The 21,141-nt window shown below is 42.6% G+C and overlaps 2 protein-coding genes across 2 annotated transcripts in view; one reads left to right on the top strand and one right to left on the bottom strand.

Annotated features, from left to right (window-relative positions):
* Positions 1-569, bottom strand: part of T265_12735 (hypothetical protein) — a gene marked incomplete at both ends in the record, with an annotated part of 7,823 nt that extends 7,254 nt beyond the window's left edge. Inside the window, one exon of the mRNA XM_009165175.1 lies at positions 32-569. Coding sequence (XP_009163439.1) covers positions 32-569 — 538 coding nt within the window. The remainder of the gene's footprint in view (positions 1-31) is intronic.
* Positions 570-20,568: 19,999 nt separating this feature from the next.
* The window catches only part of T265_12734 (hypothetical protein), a gene marked incomplete at both ends in the record, with an annotated part of 13,717 nt that continues 13,144 nt past the window's right edge, over positions 20,569-21,141 (top strand). The window contains one exon of the mRNA XM_009165174.1: positions 20,569-21,073. Coding sequence (XP_009163438.1) covers positions 20,569-21,073 — 505 coding nt within the window. The remainder of the gene's footprint in view (positions 21,074-21,141) is intronic.

Here is a 21,141-nt window from a genome sequence, read left to right as displayed (position 1 = left end):
CCAAATTTTTGAGCCATCGGATTAGGGTTACGATCTATGAAGTGACGTGTTGATGGATTTGAGGCACGAGAATCTGTTCGAGGTTTGAATTTGTTGTTCGTCCGCATCCTTGAATTATTTGTTTTAGAATAATTTAGCAAGTCTGCTTCCTCAGTCTTCGTCACATGCTTCACATCTTCATACTGCTCACATATTTTCCGAATAGTTTGAAATTTCTGATCCGGACAGAGTAACCGCTTATGCTGCAATTCGGGCAGTTGAATGCCAGCAATGAGTCTATCACGCAGCTGTTCTTCCAATTGGGCACCGTAGTCACATTTGGCTGCCTGTGTCTGCAGCCGTAACACGAAATCACGGACCGACTGAGAATGAGAGCGGGTCAACATATTGAATCTAGCTCTTTCGGCTGCTACGAAGTTAATCGGTTTGAAGTGTTGAAGAACTTTTTTCTTCAATGCAGTGTAAGAAATATCGATTGGAGATTCAGGATATACTAAATTCTTGATCAAAGTATACGCCTGCTTGCCGACGAAATGTAGGAAATATGCGGTGAATTTCTTCTCATCCATATCGGATTTTGTGAGGCACCATATGTCGAATCGTTCCAAATAATCCTCTACGTCACGCGCAGTTTAGTTAACATCTAATGGTTCCATTTCGACAGGCATGATGAATCGTTCCAAGCGCGACGCCAAAATGTGGGAAGTAAGTTTCGTACGTATACCGGTACAACCCGACAAACTAGAAATCCAGAATTCAGTAAAGCGTAACAACCAGCACGTATGTATTCGAATTGGAGAATATGTACAGCATATGGAATATTAAAACAAGAGAATAATGAATAGAGCAATGAATAGAGCATCAGTCATGTTCATCACAGGGTCATTTCCGGTGATAGCGGGAGTAATAACGGAAAAGGGTCGACCCAGCGTTCTTTGCCTCCAGTTTAATCCTGCATTTTAAGTTCAAACAGAATACTGCACTTCCGATTACTAAAGACCTCGAGCCACCGGAATAGCAATAAAATAGAACCGCGTAAATCCATAATACGACCACCTCGGGCAGATTGAGAACCTGAGCGTTATCATTGTCCGACAAAAGGTTTGAGAATCCTGTAAATAATTCATTTTGAAGTTCACCCCTTAAGTGATGCAAAGTGTCCTACTCATATTTAGGAATCCTGCAGCTCAGTGCACCTGAATGCTTTTTAGTAGAGGTTCTGAGTTGGACACCATTTTCTTACATCCCGTTAGGACATGCAATTTTTGCGGTCTTTTGGGTTACAGCTTTTGGTTCATGCTCACGCATAGGGACCGGACAAGCAAACCAAGCTCGGGAAGTTAGCCGCGAATTTTTAGGATTTGCTTGTGAGGCTCCTGCAACACGTCCCATTTTGGTTAAACTACCCTTTATTATCCGTGGCTACAGGCACATCCGGCTGAAAACAGCGGAAAGTGATCCCTCAGAACCATCACCGTTGCCCAAATAGTATATACTGGAGACACGGTAGATAACAGCAAAACATTTGAACGGTGTACAGGTCGTACTCCACGTGTTCGAAGGTTTATAGACACTTAGTGGAAGCGTCCCAAACAATTAGCACCAAGACGAGCACGGAAAAATTGCGCCATCGTAGGTCTCTAGCACCTAATTAGAGGTGACTTATTTGTCAGGAGAAAACAGTTGCCAGGTCAGTTACTAGCCCGGACCTGGCAATTAAGCGTGCCTGTTCTTTAATATTCCTCACACCAAAATAGATAAAGTTGCACTGCAAATTTTGTTTTTTCTCATTTTCTTCCACATAATCGCAGTATCTGGTGCCTGGCCGCAATTTTTTTCAAAAAAGGGTTATTCGAACCCCGTTCCATCATTGTACCGTAAACTGCTTCCACAGCACAAACTAATTCGGTCCATCCGCTATAACTTCATCAGGCTATGGACTTTTGGTTGAACATCCGAACCCGTTTAACTTAGAGGTAAGCTCCTCATCTTCGATGATTTCGCATTGAATCTGGCAGTGAAGATGCACTCTAGATTTCGACTCGGTCAACTGCACCAAGCTTGTGCTGTGAAATTTAGACTTACCGCTGCATTCTGCAAGCCCTAAATCGAAGGCGATCTACTAGAACCTCCAAACGTGCGACATTGTTTATTTTAGCGCCTTCTCAAAGCCAGTTTGCAAATGTCCCTGTTCTCACAGAACCGGTCATATTTTGTTCATAGTTGGAGATTTATGAAGGAGCGCAGCGATCAAAAATTCTAGTGGGTTATCTAGATGACCACGCTAGCTTCTGTTCCAAAACATCGCCTACATGCTTATGGGCTGCTAGGTCTGCCTGGTATGCATTCGATTTCAATTGGGCATAGCTCACCCTTGCACCCAGAAAGTCCATTTGGAGACTTTAATGGCCCCCGGCAAAAAACGTTCTGCTTCCTGTAGGCAAACTCTTTTAAATGGCTCTTCAATAAAGCCCATGTGGCTCCAGAAAATAACTGTTCTACGTCACATACTGGCTGTGACCTTGCGAAATGAGAACAAAATATGTTAGCAGCTTGCAACAAAATTGATGGATTCACCAAGGATGACAGAGAATGATACTAACATTTTCCCGGCAAATAGCTGTTGTCTCGACTGAATATCTCCACTTCAACTAAGAATAGTCGCCTTCAATTGCCCGTTATTGGAAAACTGGTTGCACAACATATCAAACAATTCACCAGCCTAAAGCATTCTTTCTGACGAGATGGTGGGTATTTTTGGGGTCTTGGCATAATGGCCTTCATTTGTGTAAATCTTGTAATTGTCACGCAGTTCGTTATCGTAGGCAGCAATTAGTTCTTCGGAAGGTTCCAGGCTTTTGCCTGTTTCACTACTCTGGTTAGTTCCCACCGGGCTCCGTCAGTTTGGCGGTACATACAAGCTAGACATCGAGGACACAAAGTAAGCAGAGAGAATGCATGTCGTCAGCGCACATTAGAAGTCGTAGGGCCTTGCTGGGAGTGTGCTATTTAATTTTATTTTCGGTGATGATGAGTGACCAACAACAACCAGGGAGGTTCTATCGTTTAGAAAGCTATTTATCTGAATGGGGTGCCAGGATCTACTTTGAGGAGGAAATTTAATAAACTAAAATGTCGCTTCCGCTCAGCCACGTCAAAGAAGATTGTTGCATCGACCCTGTGAATTTTGTCGAACATGTTCAGTATTCGGTTGGTCTATACCAAGTGGTGCACAGAATCCAAGGATCGGAGTCGCTGAAAAAAATCACTGTGAGAAGGATTGCTGCACTACTATGCGACACCAAGCGTCCATTGCTTCATGCACTTTGGTTTAAAGGAATTCTTCAGCTAACGCATTCACGCGCATCAAACGTGCATCCGCAATCCAGGGCAAACGCCTTGCTCAACGGAACAGTGAAGGTGGAAGATATGCCACCATGAATTCATGAAGCCACATGCCATTCGTATGCTCGTCTCAATTTGGGAAATGAAACAATTTTTTGTTATTATTGCTGTTAGCACTGAAGGAATAGCAATGTGAACCCGCCACAGCTGGGTTGAAGCTCGAAAGACGGAACGTCAGTCCAGGGTGTAAAAGAGAATGAGCAATGTGGTGAGAAACTTCGTCACTGGGTGCCCTTGTCCCCTTGATCAGTCCACGCATTCCGGTTACCATCAGGGTTTAAAGCCTTTAAAGTTGTATTTCTTTGCCATTTGTGCTACAATGTAACTCACGTGCCAGGTGATATTTGAAGAGGACAGTGAAGTACTATCATATCCAGGCCGAAACTATAAGCCTATTTGATATATCTTACCACTGTCCCCGCTCCAATGCCTGTTGCCGGCTCACCGCCAAGGAGTACAACAGCTTAATTATGAACAATCTAGTGAGTGCGAAAAGTACGATGGCCTCCCGCTAGTTATTCAGGGAGCACTCCCTGACCTTGATCCAAGGCTGTCTAGCACCGTATGGCCTTGATCCAAGGCTGTCGCCCATTGTATGACTTTGATCCAAGGTCGTCTGGCGATATTTTTTGAAAATCACCATTTGACCTTTATGCAAAGCTACTTAATCGGCGTCTTTCTATCAAATGTCTTTTGAAGTGTTCGAGTTTTTGACAGTTTTTTGCGTACAGATACTAGAAGGATGATATAAAGATAGAAATACTCAGTTGATTTGCTGAATAAATATCAAAACTGACCTAAAATAATTTGATTGAGAAATGTCGGCCTATTGTATAAGTTCGCGTCCATACCATCAATCACCAAATACACTGATTGGCACATGGCTAAATCTGTTCCATTCTGCGCATCAGAACACATTTTCTGGTATTTACAAATGATACTTAATTTAAACAATAAGGGTTTATGCGTAAATATATTGAGTTGATACTCTTGGATAACGTTTCGCGTCCTGCTTTCTAATGTTAACTCTTTGTAAACCGTGGTTTAAGATGTCCATCAAAGTGCTCCAGCAGGAAAAATACCTCAAATGACCTTAATAAATTACATATTTGTAGTTTACTATGAGTACGTTCCTGGACCATTTCCCGGGTCTTAAACAGTTGCCAACTGGCATGCGCTGTTTAGTTATTGGCAAATCAACTGAGCATCAGTCTTATAGCTATAAAGACGATCACAAATCTCACACTATATGCCGCGACCGAATACTGGGCCATTACTTGGTTTCAGGCTTGCCTATTCCAAGGAGATTGTACCTTAAAGGACAGTAACAGAACAGCCAATCCTTACTTTCACTTATGTTCAAATTTTCTGTAGGTTATAACAGGTACAAAAGAAAGCAGTTACGATAGATTGGTAACGCCGAAGTAACGGGTTCTTTGTCGCATGTACCAGACGAATTAGGTGGAGTTGGTTTTGGGGGGCATGGAAATGTCCGCTACAAGGGTCATTCTGTCTCCCAAGAGCCTATCTTAGAGGGTTTAGGACAGCCAAAACTTTTCCGCTACATCACTGATCGAGAGCGTATTCAGCTGCAGCTGCCGCTGAATGAGCGCAGACGTGTCAGTGTGCGTAACCCAACATCGACCTGTCCCCATCTGCATCAAAGCTATTTTTGATTCGCATACATCAATATCTACATGCGTCTGAATGCTACGACCATTATTTAGGCATGATTCTGCAACCAGTCGCCATCCGCTTCTGTTTCGCGTGACGCTGCTTGACTTACGCACCTGTATGATCTATTCGAACCCCCGAGTCTGCTGCTTTAGTCAAAGGTTAGTCATTTAAGACTCCGTAAACATGTGTTGACGATGACGTCTCAGTTCCATTCAAGTATTCATAAAAACCACATGAAATTCCAAAACGTGATATACGTTAAATTGAGGTATTCTAATCTTTCAATACTCGTACTAGGCAGACTCTGGCCAATATGGAGCAACATTTACTGCGGGAGTCATTATCTTGTGTTTATTAGGTGTGTACGCCCCATAACATATTCTGCCATGTGAGTGACAAACCAGTTGTGCACCCAACGGTCACATAACTCCAAGAGACCACTATTTGCTTCCAGAAATAAAGATCTTAAGCTCCCCGTCATCCAAGAGCATATTTGCTATCATCATGGAAATCTGATGACGCACAGTATTCGCACAATGTCCCTGATGGACTAAAAGAGGCAATCAATTGAGTTTGGAGTACCAGTTCAAAAGTTTGAGCCCCATCTAGGCATCCTGGGGTCTCCGCGATGCTAGGAAATTGTTCCAACAGACTTTTTCTGCTAAGAGTCCGATTGCTTCAGTGGACAGTGAAATTCGGTGAGCTGCATGAGAGCATATTAGTATGATTTTTGGTGTGAGCACATACGCAACAAAATGCAACATTCCGGTGCAAAAGTTCTATTCTACTCACAAAGGTTTTGCAACTAAGGCGCCCTTGACCAAAGCTTATGAGTGGTTACGGGTGCACATAGAACCTATGAAGTAGACTCGGAAAGCAGTGGGTTTGGTCAAGGGGAGGATTTGTTCGAAAAGAAGGTAGTACATCATGAAAAAAGTTGTGTATTAGAAGCACAAACAAATATATCACAACCACTGCGATAGAAAATTAGTTTGATTAATTGTCAAAGGTTTGATCTTTAAGTTCTTGTTGTTTTAATATCCTGATTGGTTGACTAAGTATGGGCAGTAGTGTGAGATTCATGGATACCTCTTACTATCATGTTGAAAACTTGTGGATGAAATCAAGTTCTAGAATGTTAGCAGGAGAAATTAAAACTGCTATATAATGGCAACCAAAAGTGGGTCGCACCGGAAAATTGTGTATTCGTAACATTAAAACAAACGTCATGATACAATGTGAACGACAGTTACAAATTGTGGTTCAAGTTCAGGAAGAATGGTAAATGCGACAACGGATTACAGACACTACAAATGCATTAACTTGCGTGCATGAAAAAAATCCAACCTTCTCCTGCTTTGTTGAAACAACCGAAAGGCAGTGGTCACAATTTTGAAGTAATCACTGATTTTTCCTCTTTGCAAGCCTCTGCTTACGAAACTACATCTTCATATCTGCAAATATTTGTCTCCATTCAGGCTTGGATAACGGTGGTCTATGCTCTAATCTTCATCAGAATAAGCTGATACCTCCACTGGGCTTCTCCATATCTTCATTACTTTGCATCCTACGACCACTACTTCTAGGAGGAGCACCCCGAGACTATACCTTTACCCATGATTTTTGTTTTCATAACTACACAGCTTTCAAAGCAGGGTGGCTTCAGTGGAGTTTTACACTTCATAGAGAGACCAGACAACCGTATTAAAGCTAATTTCAATATAGGGGGAAGCACAATACCAGCCAGAAACCTCTATACTGAGTGCACAGCGCCACTTATATGGTTTATCTATGAGTGTAGAACAGTTTATTTCAACGATGTCCATAATAACCATACCACTTAAGAGATCAGTGTGTGAGCGGAGTTTTTCTCTCAGCGTATCCGCGTTCTACCCTGGATGGTTTAACACAAAGAGTAGTCAGCTATTTGCCGCTTGATGCAAATGAGGGAATAACTTGTCCTAGGGATGATGTCATCCGTGGTTTTGCTAAAATGGTTCGAGACAATGGTATATTAAAAACAGTGTGCGTTTCCGGTTGTGTAGCTGCACCCTTAGTAAATCAGGAGGCCAACTCAAAAAACCATCTCACCCACCCACGCCATAGGTGAATAACAGATTGGCTAGGATCCAGCTAAGTGTCTCAAGGGTCATGCGAGCGCGAATCAAGGGATTATCCAGAGATATAGCCTATCCTTGACACGCTCTTACTTGTTATGGCAGCCCCGTTGCATTTCGCAACGCGTGGGCCTTTGCAGAAGTTTTCCTCTCGTTACACCGTCAAGCTTTCGATACCGATAATTTTCCATCCGAATATCCATACTTTGTTTGCACAAGCCGCACATATGGTAACATATGATACCATAACAAAAGCGTTCGTTTTGTTGAGTGTCTTTTCGAATTATACACATTTGTGCCACAGGACCATGCTTGTAGTTTCTAAAAAGTCTTGGGTCTAGGCAAACTTTAGGTATTCATTGAACCGACGAACTTAAGGACGGAGCGAAAGTAGTTCCCCATCGACATGCCCAGAAGACACAATGGCACGTCACCTAGTCCGTTATATATCTACCGAGATCATTTATTTTGATGTAAAATTGGCTGTAAAGTTGATGAATGACATTTCCTGATGTATGTATTTTGACTGACAGGCTAAATACTCTCGAAACCACGCAATAAAACTTTCGTGGGTCAACCTTTACAACAGGGTAACCAACTGTAAGCAACCACGATGAACACAACTTGTCACTGCATCGATCAACATTCGGACCTGAATAACTCAGAAGCTGTCAGAAGCTTCACTGCAGAACGGAGAACTATAGTGACGATCACAAAACGTGACGCTAGCAGAAAGATTTCTGAACAGGAAAAATCTTCGGTAGTTCACCACCACTGGTTAAGTCTTTGCGGGGAGCTTATCAGGCAAGGGGTTCATGCTACCTGTACCTGAACTTCTCAATCTATGATCTATTAACTCTCCTTCTACAGATCAGCAATTTAAACAAAACCACCCCGGTTACCTGGACAACATAAATGCCTGACTAACTGTGAAATTCGCACATGGGGCTCATAAGTGACAATGGCAGATATCAACTACTGGTTCACTGGACAGAAGTGTATCAAATCATTTTTGAGGGTCTGGTCATAAGCGTTATAAGCAACAAGCATCCTCGATAGTTTGGTGGAGCACTCCTCCTGTAAGAGGGAGGCAGACAGTTTGAGTGCCTCTTCGTACTTGAATTTATTACTGTATGATCTGTTGAACCCCTTCTGATTTTCTACTGACCTATAAGTCCTACCACGTCAAAGTAAGATAACTCGAGAACCTGAATAGTGGCCCAACTGAAGCTTAATGCGTCTTTCGCGTACGTCGCTCGAGGGAAGAACATTTAAGACGGTGAATTTATTTGGTCCCTTTTTGGTTCTCCCGCTAATACCTCATTTTGCTTCTTAGTCTCCAAGTTCGCATGAACTGATACGATGTAAGATGATGGTTGGGGTGCAGTTGAGAGTATCTCCCCAAATTTGCTTGCTAAGAACAAATTCCATTACCTCACAAACAAAGAACCAAAAATTGATCGTAAATTACTGAATAGCACGTTCGGCGTGCACAGAAAGTTATCCCTCCAAAACACTGTTAATGATCGTTTTTTTAGGGTTCGACCGTATAAAAAAGTACCCGTAAACTCGGTGTGGTGGCGTAATTTCGCTACCATGAGCTAGTGTTGTTTTCGAAAATAACGTAGGACCTGTGGAAACAATTCCCATCTTCCCATGAGCATTGACGTCATCAGTGGCAAAACAGTTAGTGTGAGTTTGGCCCAGCTCAGTCTGGGGATAGCCTTGTGATTTATTAATTTATCGACGTGGATTGAAAAAAATCGACTTCGTCCATGTCGTTCGAAATTTAAAGCGCTGCTGGAGAGGCTTGAAATGCTGCTAAATAAATGGCTGTCCACACTAGCCAAGCGCGCATAGGTATGGTCGGAATTCGGATCACAGGAAAATTCATTACTTCAGTAGTTCGCCTCGCGTGCTGTTGGTCAAGACTTCTCTAGGTTGTGCCCACGCACCGTGAGATAGAGACCTTGGTAGAGTATTTCTGAAGGCTATTCTGGTTGGACTAATTTTCTGACATCTAAAAGCTGTCATTCTGCAACTGTACTACCTATCGTGGCACAGGATAATTGCAAAATTTATCTTCGGCGACAAAAACCGACGCAAATACTTTTCGACTACTCGGGTTCCTCATTCACTTCAACAATCATCGTTGAAAAACGTTTATGGTTCTTGGCGATAGCCATGTTCCGGCTCTAGTCCCGTCAACATTTCCAACTTTGGATAACTTACCTTTGCCACAAATAGAGTGCAATCCAATCGTACGTTTCTTAACCGGACGTTCAAAATGTCGGGTTCATGTGTTTCCCCCATGATTAAGTACATTTGACAGCAGTTTAGCAAACTAAAAATACAGTGAGAACGAATGAACGTCAAGGTATTAGTACTCTTAAATCCAAAGGGAAGATTTCCCGTCAGGTTCAAGCAGATGAATCTTTTGAGTCTAATCCTGGTACTGACTTTCCAATGAACTAATCCCCATCTTTAGGATGAACTGTTTGATTTGTCTGCGTGTTCACCCTAACTGGGGTAAAACATGTGTCACAATTAAAACAAAAAATCCTTTCCTTCTGCTCTAGGCCCGTGCTCCACAACCTCTAGAATACGCGGCCGGGAGCAGGTCTGAATACTATAGATGGTTATGGCCGCGAGAACCTGATAAGAAGGCAGAATTGAGTTAGGTTAATGAGACACTCTGCGAAGGACCAATCTCAGAGTGCTCCAGTCGACCCACATACATAATGACGCGGTACTCTCTGTGTGCGGGGGGTCTCAGAAAAGGCAAAAATGGCTCGTGACGCCTAAAGTGACAGGTCATTATGCGTGCTTAGATGGCAACAAACTAGTGCAATCAAGCGGTACGGTCATGTCATCTCATGAGATGAACTCCCTCAAAGATGAGAGAAGCCGGGCGAGAAAGTTGGTCAAAATTGAGAAATACACTCATTTGCAAATCAATTTGGTTTTCACGAGAGACTCAACTGAGTCTCTCGTTTATGATGTTCTACAACTGAATTGTGCTGCACACGGGCCGCCTCATGTTTCAAATTGATTTGCAAGTGAGTGTATTTCTCGAAAACAGTCCAATCCGAGTACAAGTAGAACATAAGGTTGACGGAAACTCGGGAACTGCGCCTACCTGATGAGCTCCAAGAAGGGCGAAACCGGTCGTGGACTGTCGGAGAGTTTTCAGCAACCTTGTGAATAGTTCCCTTCATTGGTCAAAATTGGTTTTGTCAACCACAGGCGAATTCAACTCATTCAATAATTTTGAGTGAGATGCAAGTGATGTTTGTAGACTGATGGTCATTTTTGCATCAAGACAGTCCTTTATATAGTAGTGTTTCTGGATAATTTTGGAGGTCCGGGTATCTGTCTGTATCTGTCTGTCGTACAGACTGGATGACTAGCACTGCAATCGAAAGCAGTTTGATCTATTCTTTGTCAGTAGAAGATCGATCCTGCCTTCCAACGTCTTACTAATCGTTTCACCAAACATACTCTCTGCGTCATGGTTAATTCATCCACCGTGTTATTCATTGTCCTGCTTCTGCAAGGGTTCAGCACATTCGTAACCAAGTCTTCACACATACTCTGGTTTGTTGGGTAACCACGCTAAAACATACACGGTATCACCTAGATTCTCTCATGTCTTGTTCATTAGACTGGGCTGCTATGCTTCAATCACAACCATATGTTGGTCACTTTCCTTTAAGAAAGACCTATAAGCATTAGGGCGAGTGATCGCTTACTTTGTTTAAATAATTGGCCCTAATGAAGACCTCGTGCAGTCGATTGGGCTACCGTGTTTCTACTGAAGGATGCTTTATTGGAGCGTTTTTATGTAGTCTGCTAAATTGTCCGAAGAGTGGCATCCGTGGAGAAGGTTATGAAATAAGTAACGCGTATGTGTGCATTGCTACGATTGGAAAAGCTTGCACACAAATGACCTCTACTTATCCGCAGGTGTTGGTGCATTGATTCGCTCAAATGTGGTGCCAGCTCTAAGCCAAGGCGGATTACATTCTAAGTAGCTTCGATCTAAACTGTATCACACTGCTTCAATCACGTGATGTTCACCATCATCATTCTGGTGTGAGTAGCTGATCGTAGGTTTAAGGCCCCCTTACTTATGACATTCACAAACACCAGTTCTATTAATTTTACCGCACAGCCACTCTGCTCTAGGGCGATAAGCTCTGAGTAATTTCCATGTGAGCCTAGCACCGTGGTAAAGATCAGCACAAAACCAGAAGCCCCCCCCCCGCGTAATAGTTTGCAAGTTTAAATTGAAAAGAGCCAAACTTAAGATTACCGGTGACCAAAGGCCCAAGCGTAAGGTGGCACCGGATAGCCGCATGAGTCCAGTGTCGGTCACAGTGGACATAACCCCTGATAACGATACAATTGTAAGGATATGGGTATGTAATTGCCGGATAACTATGTCAATTTATTCAACTAATGGTGGCTGGAACAAGACAGTGACAAACCTGAGGAGAGCATTTCACCATCTCCCGTCAGACTACAACTTACTGTATAACAAATAGGGTCCACTATAGCATAACCAGCCGCCAGTTGTGCCACTCGTAGAATTTGTTTTAAATTTTATCGATTTGCACCTCGTAGCTTTAAGATCATAAGATACCTACTTCGGTCCAGAATCTATCATTCATGGATGAACCAACATACAGATCATGAAATGTGGTGTTCAATCATGCCTGTAGGATGGCAATGCAATTTCGGTCAAACAGAATTTCTGCTAGAGACAAATGTACAAATATGTTCCTGGTTAAAATCTTGACCAGTGGCAAGTTTTGGTACGATGACTTGTGGGTAATGAGTGTAACCTTGACAGTATTGAAGGCAAAAGGAGTCGCTTTTGGATAGTGGAGTAAAACCTGACAATGAGATTCCATGTTGCTACCAACATAGTTCCAGCTGTCGATAATAAGCTCGTTGCCAAAACTTTCCCAAGACCCAGAGAAATCTTACAAACCCGAACAAAGGACATTTCTAATTTTACCATCACGTGACTGCATTTGGTCTGCCACGAACCAGATCAAGTTTATTCTTACTTTTTAAGTGGTGTTTGGTGAATGGAATCGGTCCCCATGTCACTGGTTGTACACTTGTTCTCCTAAAACGAATGGATGTACGCAAACGACCACTCTAGCCCACTGAAGTCGACTGTTTCGACCAGTGATCACAGGTCTCTCTCGAAGTTCGCCGAAATGAAGAATGCACTGGTGCGACATACAAGGGCAAAGAACTGCGCTGTGTAATGAAAGCATCATTTTGTCTATAATTTTTGGAATCCGGAGAAAACATCTGATCATTTATCATAGAGATACAATCAACTTTTGTATTGATTGGTGGTTGGTAACTCCAGGATTAGCGCGATCAGGAAATCGCTCACGATCGTTTCATAACTGATATTGGTTTGGAAGGAATGACCACTGGAATGGTCCTCATGAAAACAGTCGGAGTTGATACCATATAGGAAGTGATGGGACACTGCTTCAGTTATTAACTGTACTCAGTGAACCAGTACCACTGTACATGTCAAAGGATGACCTCAGTGAACTTGTACAGTAACATACGTAAGAGAAGTACATAAGATAAATCAGTATGACTCACAGCCAGATGTTTTTTCGACAACATAGCCAAAAAATCTGGGGGAAAACTTCCCTATCTCTCATCCACCCCCCCCCCGCAAAAAAGATCAGTTAGGTAGAGTGTTCTCTGTAGACTTAAATAAAAGTGCTCTCTTTCGAGAGGTAGTTTGGTTAGTGGTAATGACAAGTACTGATGTATAAAAGATAGCTTTGAATAGTTGCGCTATGAGAGACCAAGGCAAGTGACACAGGATAGAAAAGCCCGCATATCATACTTATCTTGTGGGCGAATCATCAAGGTTACAGTTGCTAGTATTACGTCCATAAGATCAGTTAGGTAGAGTGTTCTCTGTAGACTTAAATAAAAGTGCTCTCTTTCGAGAGGTAGTTTGGTTAGTGGTAATGACAAGTACTGATGTATAAAAGATAGCTTTGAAAAGTTGCGCTATGAGAGACCAAGGCAAGTGACACAGGATAGAAAAGCCCGCATATCATACTTATCTTGTGGGCGAATCATCAAGGTTACAGTTGCTAGTATTACGTCCATACAGTTTTGATAGAATTGAGGCCCTTCTAAGAAGTGTCAGTCCACATCAAGTTGGCACAGGGTTTTAATCGAGTTGTTGGGGAATTCTTCGCCAGTGCTTGGTTTCCACAATTGTCGATCACAATTATGCGGCAGTTAAAAACAATAGTAGGAGTGTCCATTTTCACCAGCTAACAGCTTCAGCTCGCACATGTGTTCGTACACAGAAAGACGTACAATAACAACTTTTGTTATTCTTCATTGTGTGTACAGTGATGCCCCCCACCCCAAAATGGAACACGGCAGAACCAAATTACGTCCAAATGTGAGCGTCTGTTCCATGGAATAAGACTGACGGACGAACACTTGGGTGATTTCTGTGATTCATCGATCAACCTAGACATAATGGTATTGCAAAGATCCCAAACACCATACTGGCGTCACTCATTACTTCTCATACGTTTCCGAATAGCTTCGCACTTCCCCGAAACCATATTACACAACAGTGACTGTCGGTGATGTTCTGTACCAGAAACACTTTGGTTTTTATGCCTACAAAAGCACCAGCGGTATAGCTTCATTGTTCGGAATGAGAGCAAACTAATCCTACCATATTCATTGACACCTCGCGACTGCTGCTTCATTGAAGCACTTGTGCTCCACAAGTCCAACTTCTCTCTGTTCAAAGGTTGAAAGATACCACAGATGCACCGGTGTTCGTACATCCGTCACGAGTTGCTTACGGATAAATCGCCAGTACGCATGCCCTCTCGTCAGAGGCATCTTCCCAGAGCCAGGCTTTTACACGATTTGAGAACCAGTAGAATGTTTGTTAAATTTATCTGAATTCTACTCAGTACCTCAATTTCTGTCTCTCGGCAAATGGGCCTTCGAGCCATCGAACACTCACTTGGTTAGAAGGCGTTTTGAATAGAAAGAATGACTGGACAATCGTGAATAGCCATTCTACCGGGATTTAATGAGTATATACATTGCTTGAACATGAATGTTTCTAAAATGCTTGTACTTTATCATTCTGCACCGACAGCTCAACATGAGATATCAACCATTCAGCCAAACGGCAACTAAAGCCAGTCGCCATTTAGACCGAATTTGGATGAATTCACTTACAGTGTCTGCGAAAAACTCTTCGGATCAAATGGACGAGTCACCTTCTCTGTTTGGGTCACTTCTAGCAGATGACAACACATTTGGTTCCGGACGAGCGATTTATTGCTCTTCGACTGTGAGTTGAAACTCGTTGATCAGACAATCCTGTTCTCATGCCATAGGGAAAACAGGGTGTTACCGTATGAGCATGTTCGCAACTTAGTAGAGGGGTTTAAAGAGATTTCGAAGGGTTTGGATGTTGTTGGTGTTGCATGCCTTCCAAGATCGTGTCCCCGTGAAACGGCCTGCCCTTGGCTGGAGACATCACCACAAGTGGCGACTGACCGATGTCACTGGAGTTCGTGCTTTCAGTTTCCAGACTGTCTGATTGAGCGCTTAGGGGTGTAGGCACCTCAGAATGCTTGAATCCACTGATTTTCTCTTTTTTCACTTTATGCCTTTAATATAATTAGATGAACTTTATGTTTGTACCTCGATGTCAGCACTGAAATTGCTGTCTCTGATGGAAACTGCTGACGACAACTTCACACACGGGATCAAAGGAAACTTAGTCTTACGATAAATACTAAATTGAAAACTAAATTGGTCTGGAAGCGGAAGGCTCGGGTGAAGAATCTTTTGTTTATACTGTTCTTCAGCTGATTGTACAACACAAAGGCCGCCTTGTTTTCCGTTCGGAATGCTACTTAATATCGGAATATGTTTCAGTACTACGCGTAAGGTCGGCGAAAACTGCGGACGACCCACTACCGAGCACATTCTTTTCTATGAGTAGGGTTCAAACAATCCGCTCTTGACAAACTACACTAGCCTTGAGTGCTCATAGGCTTGCTCAGGTTTCTTCACAACCTTTGACCGAGTTCGTGATTTGCTGATTCCACTTCGAAAGCCGCTGAAAAGTTCGTTTGTGTAACGTCTATTGCCATGCACACACTGCTAAAGTGTAATAATCAGGGCTCACTAGTATGTGTATTGAGCTACGCCACATTTACTGTAGGCTAGCGGCAATGCGCGATTTTCTGTATAACCGGGATTACAGCTAAGTGAAGCTGAACATACTGCATTCAAGGACATGAAGCCAAAGCGGGCGCAGCTATCCATTTTAGTTCTTATTTAAGAAACCCAAAGGGTAATTAGAGAGAAGACGCATGAAACAAACCAATAGTTGACGAATGGTACAGTTATTATCAGTGAAAGTGGATTCTTCAAAATAAGGTCAAGTTAAAACTTCAGCAACCAGAGTTTCCATCCTTCTCGGGTTCCTCATGAGAGCTAAGTACCACGTGAATGTCCAAATACACTCATTTGCAAGTGAACTTGGTGTTAAAGTGAGACTCAACTGAAGGAAGGCATAAGTGAAGCAATCCGATTAGTCTCTGATTAACACTAATGTAATGTGTAGATTTGTGCAACTCGCCATCCATGTTTTTCTGTATGCGAAAGGCGCAACGCTAAGCCAGACCAAAACACTGAGTGGAAAGGGGAGGATCCAGCTGCTGACAGTAGAATATCCACAGGACAATTTCAACTGTAAACTGACGCTGCTAGCGAATATACACTCATTTGCAAATTGGTTTTTTTCGACGGATTTTCATCAACCTTATAAGTAGTACATTACAAATATTTACATGACGCTGCTACTTTACTGTTCTGGCAGCAAAAGGATAAGCATTACTCAATAACTTAATAATTTCTGAAAGATAGCACTTGTTCCTTTCATATATGTTTTTTTAGAACTATGGGTGCAGATGAATGGTCTTCCATCAAAGAAAGACCCAAAAACTAGGACGTTTCCAGTACACCTCCTCCGAAATATCCAGTAATCTGGGCTGAGTGATGTCAGACAATAAACTTCGGTGAGCTTCTCACCAGCCGTGTTTTGCTGGTTTAGTCGCCGTCTATTAAAAGGTAAGTTAATAGTTCATTGCATTACCGTACCTCTTCAGGCAGAATTCTATTCACTTTGCTTAACAGAACACTGTGATGGTGAGAGTGAGTGATCCATTAGTAAAACTATCTTAATTCTTGCTTTCCATTGACAGACCTACAGCATCAAGGCTATCAAAGTATGCCCCTGTGTAACCTCCTTAGGTTTTTTTACTTTAAAAGTGTGAATACTGACTTTCTGATGAGTTTTGATACCTTTTTTCGGGAGTTTCGGTTGTGTCCTATTTGGTGATTTTTATTCGCTGATATCCGAAGAGGCTGCAACCAGTAAACCAACGAAATTAGTTCTGTATTCCCTCAACAGAGACGATGTAATCGACCGAAGTGCAAGGAAATTGATCTTCCGGTTCTAACGGGACTCTTGATCGTTACCTCTTGGCTAACTTACTGAAGTCTGAGTACGCATTGTCTGAACTCATCTTGTGAAGCGTTTGCTCTACCGGGAGTAGATCGGACAAACTGTTGAGAACAAGTGAAAAATCATGCAAAAGCTTTAAGTGAGGTATTTTGTACGCCACATTTTGACGGGATTAACCTGAGGTTTTCTCTTGAAACATTGTCTGAACAATCTTTCCCAATTTATTGATTGGGCCACTCCGTTCCGGATAAAAATTCTGTTTTCAAACCTCTAACCACATTGAGAAAAAAATTACCTGCAATACGCATAGCCATTATTCAACAGCATAAAAAAATTGTTTCAGCACGACACATCCTAGCCCACCCCCGAAGGGGGATTCGCTCACGTGGGACGCTAAATCGTTTTTGGAGATTTTTATGGTGCTCTCCCAAAAGTCATCTTGTCCAAGACTAAGGGTTTGTTCAGCAGTTGACATTTTCAAGCAAAATCTGTTTGGAACGGTTATATACAACTCTAATAAGCCAGATTGTCCTGTAGTCGGATACAGGAGGGTAGTAAAGGGTAGTGTGAGACATATAGGAACGCCGTAACATATATTCTCCATGACTGTACACCTGCTTCCAATAAATTTATTCTCACTGGAAATGTTTTACTTTGTATGCCTCAGAAACTCATAGCAGCAAACTCTTGTAATTCTGACTGAGATGATAAGGTTCAGTTCAACTATCGGACCATGAAACAAGGAAGTGAAGTGTGGTCCTTCATCTGAAAATTGGTCTGATCGAACTCTGACAAATTTTATGCATGTATAGGCTTTCCCGCTTTCCAGAAGGGATGTCTCTAACGGCCGACCATGAAAGCCATCATGAAAGCGTTTGCTTTAAAGTAATCCCTCGTATTAATTGAGTAGTAACTCTGACGTTGCTGACGCAGAACCAACGGGAAGGGTTAGGGTCAGCCTACCTGAACAACCAGGCTTGTGGTTTTTTGGTACCGGATAGCAGTGCACAGAAGGTGTATTTCATTAAGCCTGACCAGAATGTACTCACCCTGGAGGTAATCTTGAGGCGTTCCACTTCTCTTCATGCACAAAAATCCGAGACGTGTTTATTTAGCCCTCTTTTTGTAAGCAGTGTACCTTCAGGAACACTGTTGAACGAACTGACATATACATTTACGGGGACAGTCGCTTTTCGAATATTCGATGATGTCCATCATTATTCATTCAATACCGCCTGTATAACCAGTCCAGTGTTCTTGTCGTCAGCTGTCAGGGTACTGCTTTGATTTATTGATCATCCGTCTCCTACAAACCAACTTGATATCCCTAAGAGCTTGAACACTGCATAGCAATATCTCAGGTGTGTTGTTTGATTGTTGATCAGTTCGCCGAGTTTAGACCAACCCACCCAAATGCGCACAATTTGACAAATAACCCAGCCCACCATAATGGCATCATCACGATGATGTCACCTCACTTGGTGACGAAACGTCTGCAAGTTAGTTGCCAAGCTCGGCGATCAGATAAACAGTCACACGATCAACATTCATTAAACGCCACATGTTAGTCACTAGCACATCTAACATGGACTGAAACTCAGGTACTACGTCTAACTAAGAAATAGTGATCATTCATCTGTAATGCCTTTTTGGTGAATAACTGCTGTGCAACTTGAAGGAAGCACGAAGGCTGAAAACGCCGTTAGATTGCCATAACCTCGACAAGAGCAACCAAACCATAGATATACTTACTGATCAGTGGTTTTGCGCCTTAATCGTTCAGCTACATCCATTTAACTGGCGGCCCAAAAGAGAATATAACCTGTGATCGGCTGTCGGAAAGTTCTATTCAATCTTATGTGCTTTAGAACTGTGATTTGTCTACATAACCATTCACCCATTCGCCATGTCTTTCATCTTCTTGGTTATGACCATTTCTCGAAACAACGAAATGGTCCCTTACATTTGGTTTTCATCACAAAACGTTCAGGATCTTGAAATATACGTAATTGAGAAGGGTGTGAGAGTTCGCAAACTAAAGGACAAATTGACCAAGAGTCAGTTCAGAACGGTTACTAGGCCTGTCTAAAAGCAACAACAAACCTACAGTGGCCGATCGTATCTGTACTCAGGTGCACACAGTCGATTGATTTTTTACTACGTTAAATTCATAATGACAATCGGTGTTGATGATTCGACCAAGCCGCTAATCACGTTCAATCGAGCACTGAATGACGTGGTGACAAGCAGACAGACTCCAGTAGCCGTATAATGGTTCATGTGTGTATTCATTTCTTGGTTTCTAACCACAGACCTATTCAAACCGATTTATAAAAATTTTCTGGCGCAGATCTCATTGATTCTGAAGCAGATTTCAAACCTCCACCTGAAAAACACTCCGCAAGGTGTGGACAGTAGACATTTTGCTGTTTTTTAAACCAGTTCACCACTGATTTCGTTTTCAGAAAAGAACTAACCTCAAGCGAGACCAATACTGCCCATCCGTAAGAACATTAAACACAGGTTTCGTACCAACAATTCACAAAGTGCGTTTCTCATGCACAAGGAATGATTTACCCACGTCTTTCTACCATATTCCCAATAGCGTTTGGTTTTGTTCACTTTTGAGGAATAGTGAAGAGATTTTCAGTGAGCTCGCGGTTAGGTGGACGTTCACCACTGTGGTGTTCATTTTTTGAATAAAATTGGACTGGATGGAGTACGGACAGAGGCCGATATTTCCCGTTCTTTCTCGATTCTCCAGGAAGATGATAATATCTCAGTCAGAAATGCCTCGCTCATTTTTAACTTTTCAGTGGCATTTGCGTTTTCCCAAGGTTGTTGATGTCAATGCTACAGACAGACAACAAAGAAGTTCTCTGAGGTTGTTTGCTTGAGCATCACTTCAATTGCGCAACATCTACACGTTTGAACGACCGAATGGTGCGCAGTTGTGTTTTACAATACCTGAATGGTAGGCACCTTTAACGCAGTTTTCTCTGTTGATGAGTCAGCTTAATACCTAATGTTCATCATAGTGACTGGCCGATCCGAGTCTTTTTCTCGTGAATCACGCAAGCTGACTGGAACAATAGGAATGTTGGTTGTGAATTCGTGAAAGAAGCCACAAACACGACTGCATTATCCATTACGAAGTACAACACTTCAGCGGGTGATCCCTTCGGGGGAGAAGGGTCACATCTGGACCTTAAGAGGTGATAGCACTTAAGTGAGTGATCTGTGGTAGTGGAACTGAATTAAGCAGTGCAAAACTTAAGGAAACCAAGACTGTCAAACGTGTTAGCATGAAACAAGAACCTTCATATTTTATCATTGACAGTAACAATCCCGCTGAAGACTGGCTCTTCGTTGAACTATTTGAGCTCAACTACCAACAGTCTTATCACACAGGTGTATCACTTCTGTCTTGCTACCTGGATGAACGTTCATCACAGTTAAGGGAAACTGATGTGGTAGAAAGTTATATACGGGGTCGGGGGAGGTCTGCAAAATGGATTTTGTCTGTCGACCCTACATGTCCTCCACAGGTCTGCTGCCCCGCTTTGCAAGGATGAGGGAGAAAAGTGGTTAGCCAAAAACCATCATTGAAGCTCGCCAGCATCTGATGTAGCTGATATGGGCAAACTATAAAACAACCCAAATGATACGCTCCACATTATCCCACAATAATGAGACAATTCATGTCGGCCAGGTTACCAAGCCACTTGCAATCCAGAAAGAGGTACTGGAAGTTGTACTGATGTAGCATGGGCAAACTATAAAACAACCCAAATGATACGCTCCACATTATCCCACAATAATGAGACAATTCATGTCGGCCAGGTTAGTTACCCACGTGCAATCCAGAAAGAGGTACTGGAAGTTGTAGAGCATTTTACGTATCTTGGAAGTTGTATTACTTCTGATTGTCTTGTGACAGATGAGGTGAATGCACGAATCTGCAAGGCACGGACCGCGTTTGCTAATTCGAGACACCTATGGGGTCAGAGTGGTTTATCCCTGAATCTCAAAGGACGTGTGTATCAAGCTACACTACGGGCTGTTTTGTTGTATGGGTGTGAGACTTGGCCTATTCGAGCAGCGGAACTGAGACGTCTTCAGGAGTTCGACAATGGTTGTCTCAGAACCTTAGCTCGTGTGGGTTGGTGTCGGCAAATCCGTAATGAGGCAGTTAGAAAGCGCGTTTTGGGTTGTGTAACGGGTGCTTCCATTGAAGAATGTGTTCATCCACAGAAGCTGTGTTGGTTAGGATATGTGTTGCGTATGCCAAACCATCGTTAGCCGAAAAGAGCGCTGTTTTCCATGCCCAACTCAGAGTGGCGTAAACAGAGAGGTGGCCAACCC

The sequence above is a fragment of the Opisthorchis viverrini genome (genome assembly GCF_000715545.1).
Source record: "Opisthorchis viverrini unplaced genomic scaffold opera_v5_12, whole genome shotgun sequence".
In the NCBI taxonomy this organism is placed as follows: domain Eukaryota; kingdom Metazoa; phylum Platyhelminthes; class Trematoda; order Opisthorchiida; family Opisthorchiidae; genus Opisthorchis; species Opisthorchis viverrini.
The sequence above is the reverse complement of the archived record's forward strand: the minus strand, read 5'-3'. Positions and strand labels throughout refer to the sequence as shown.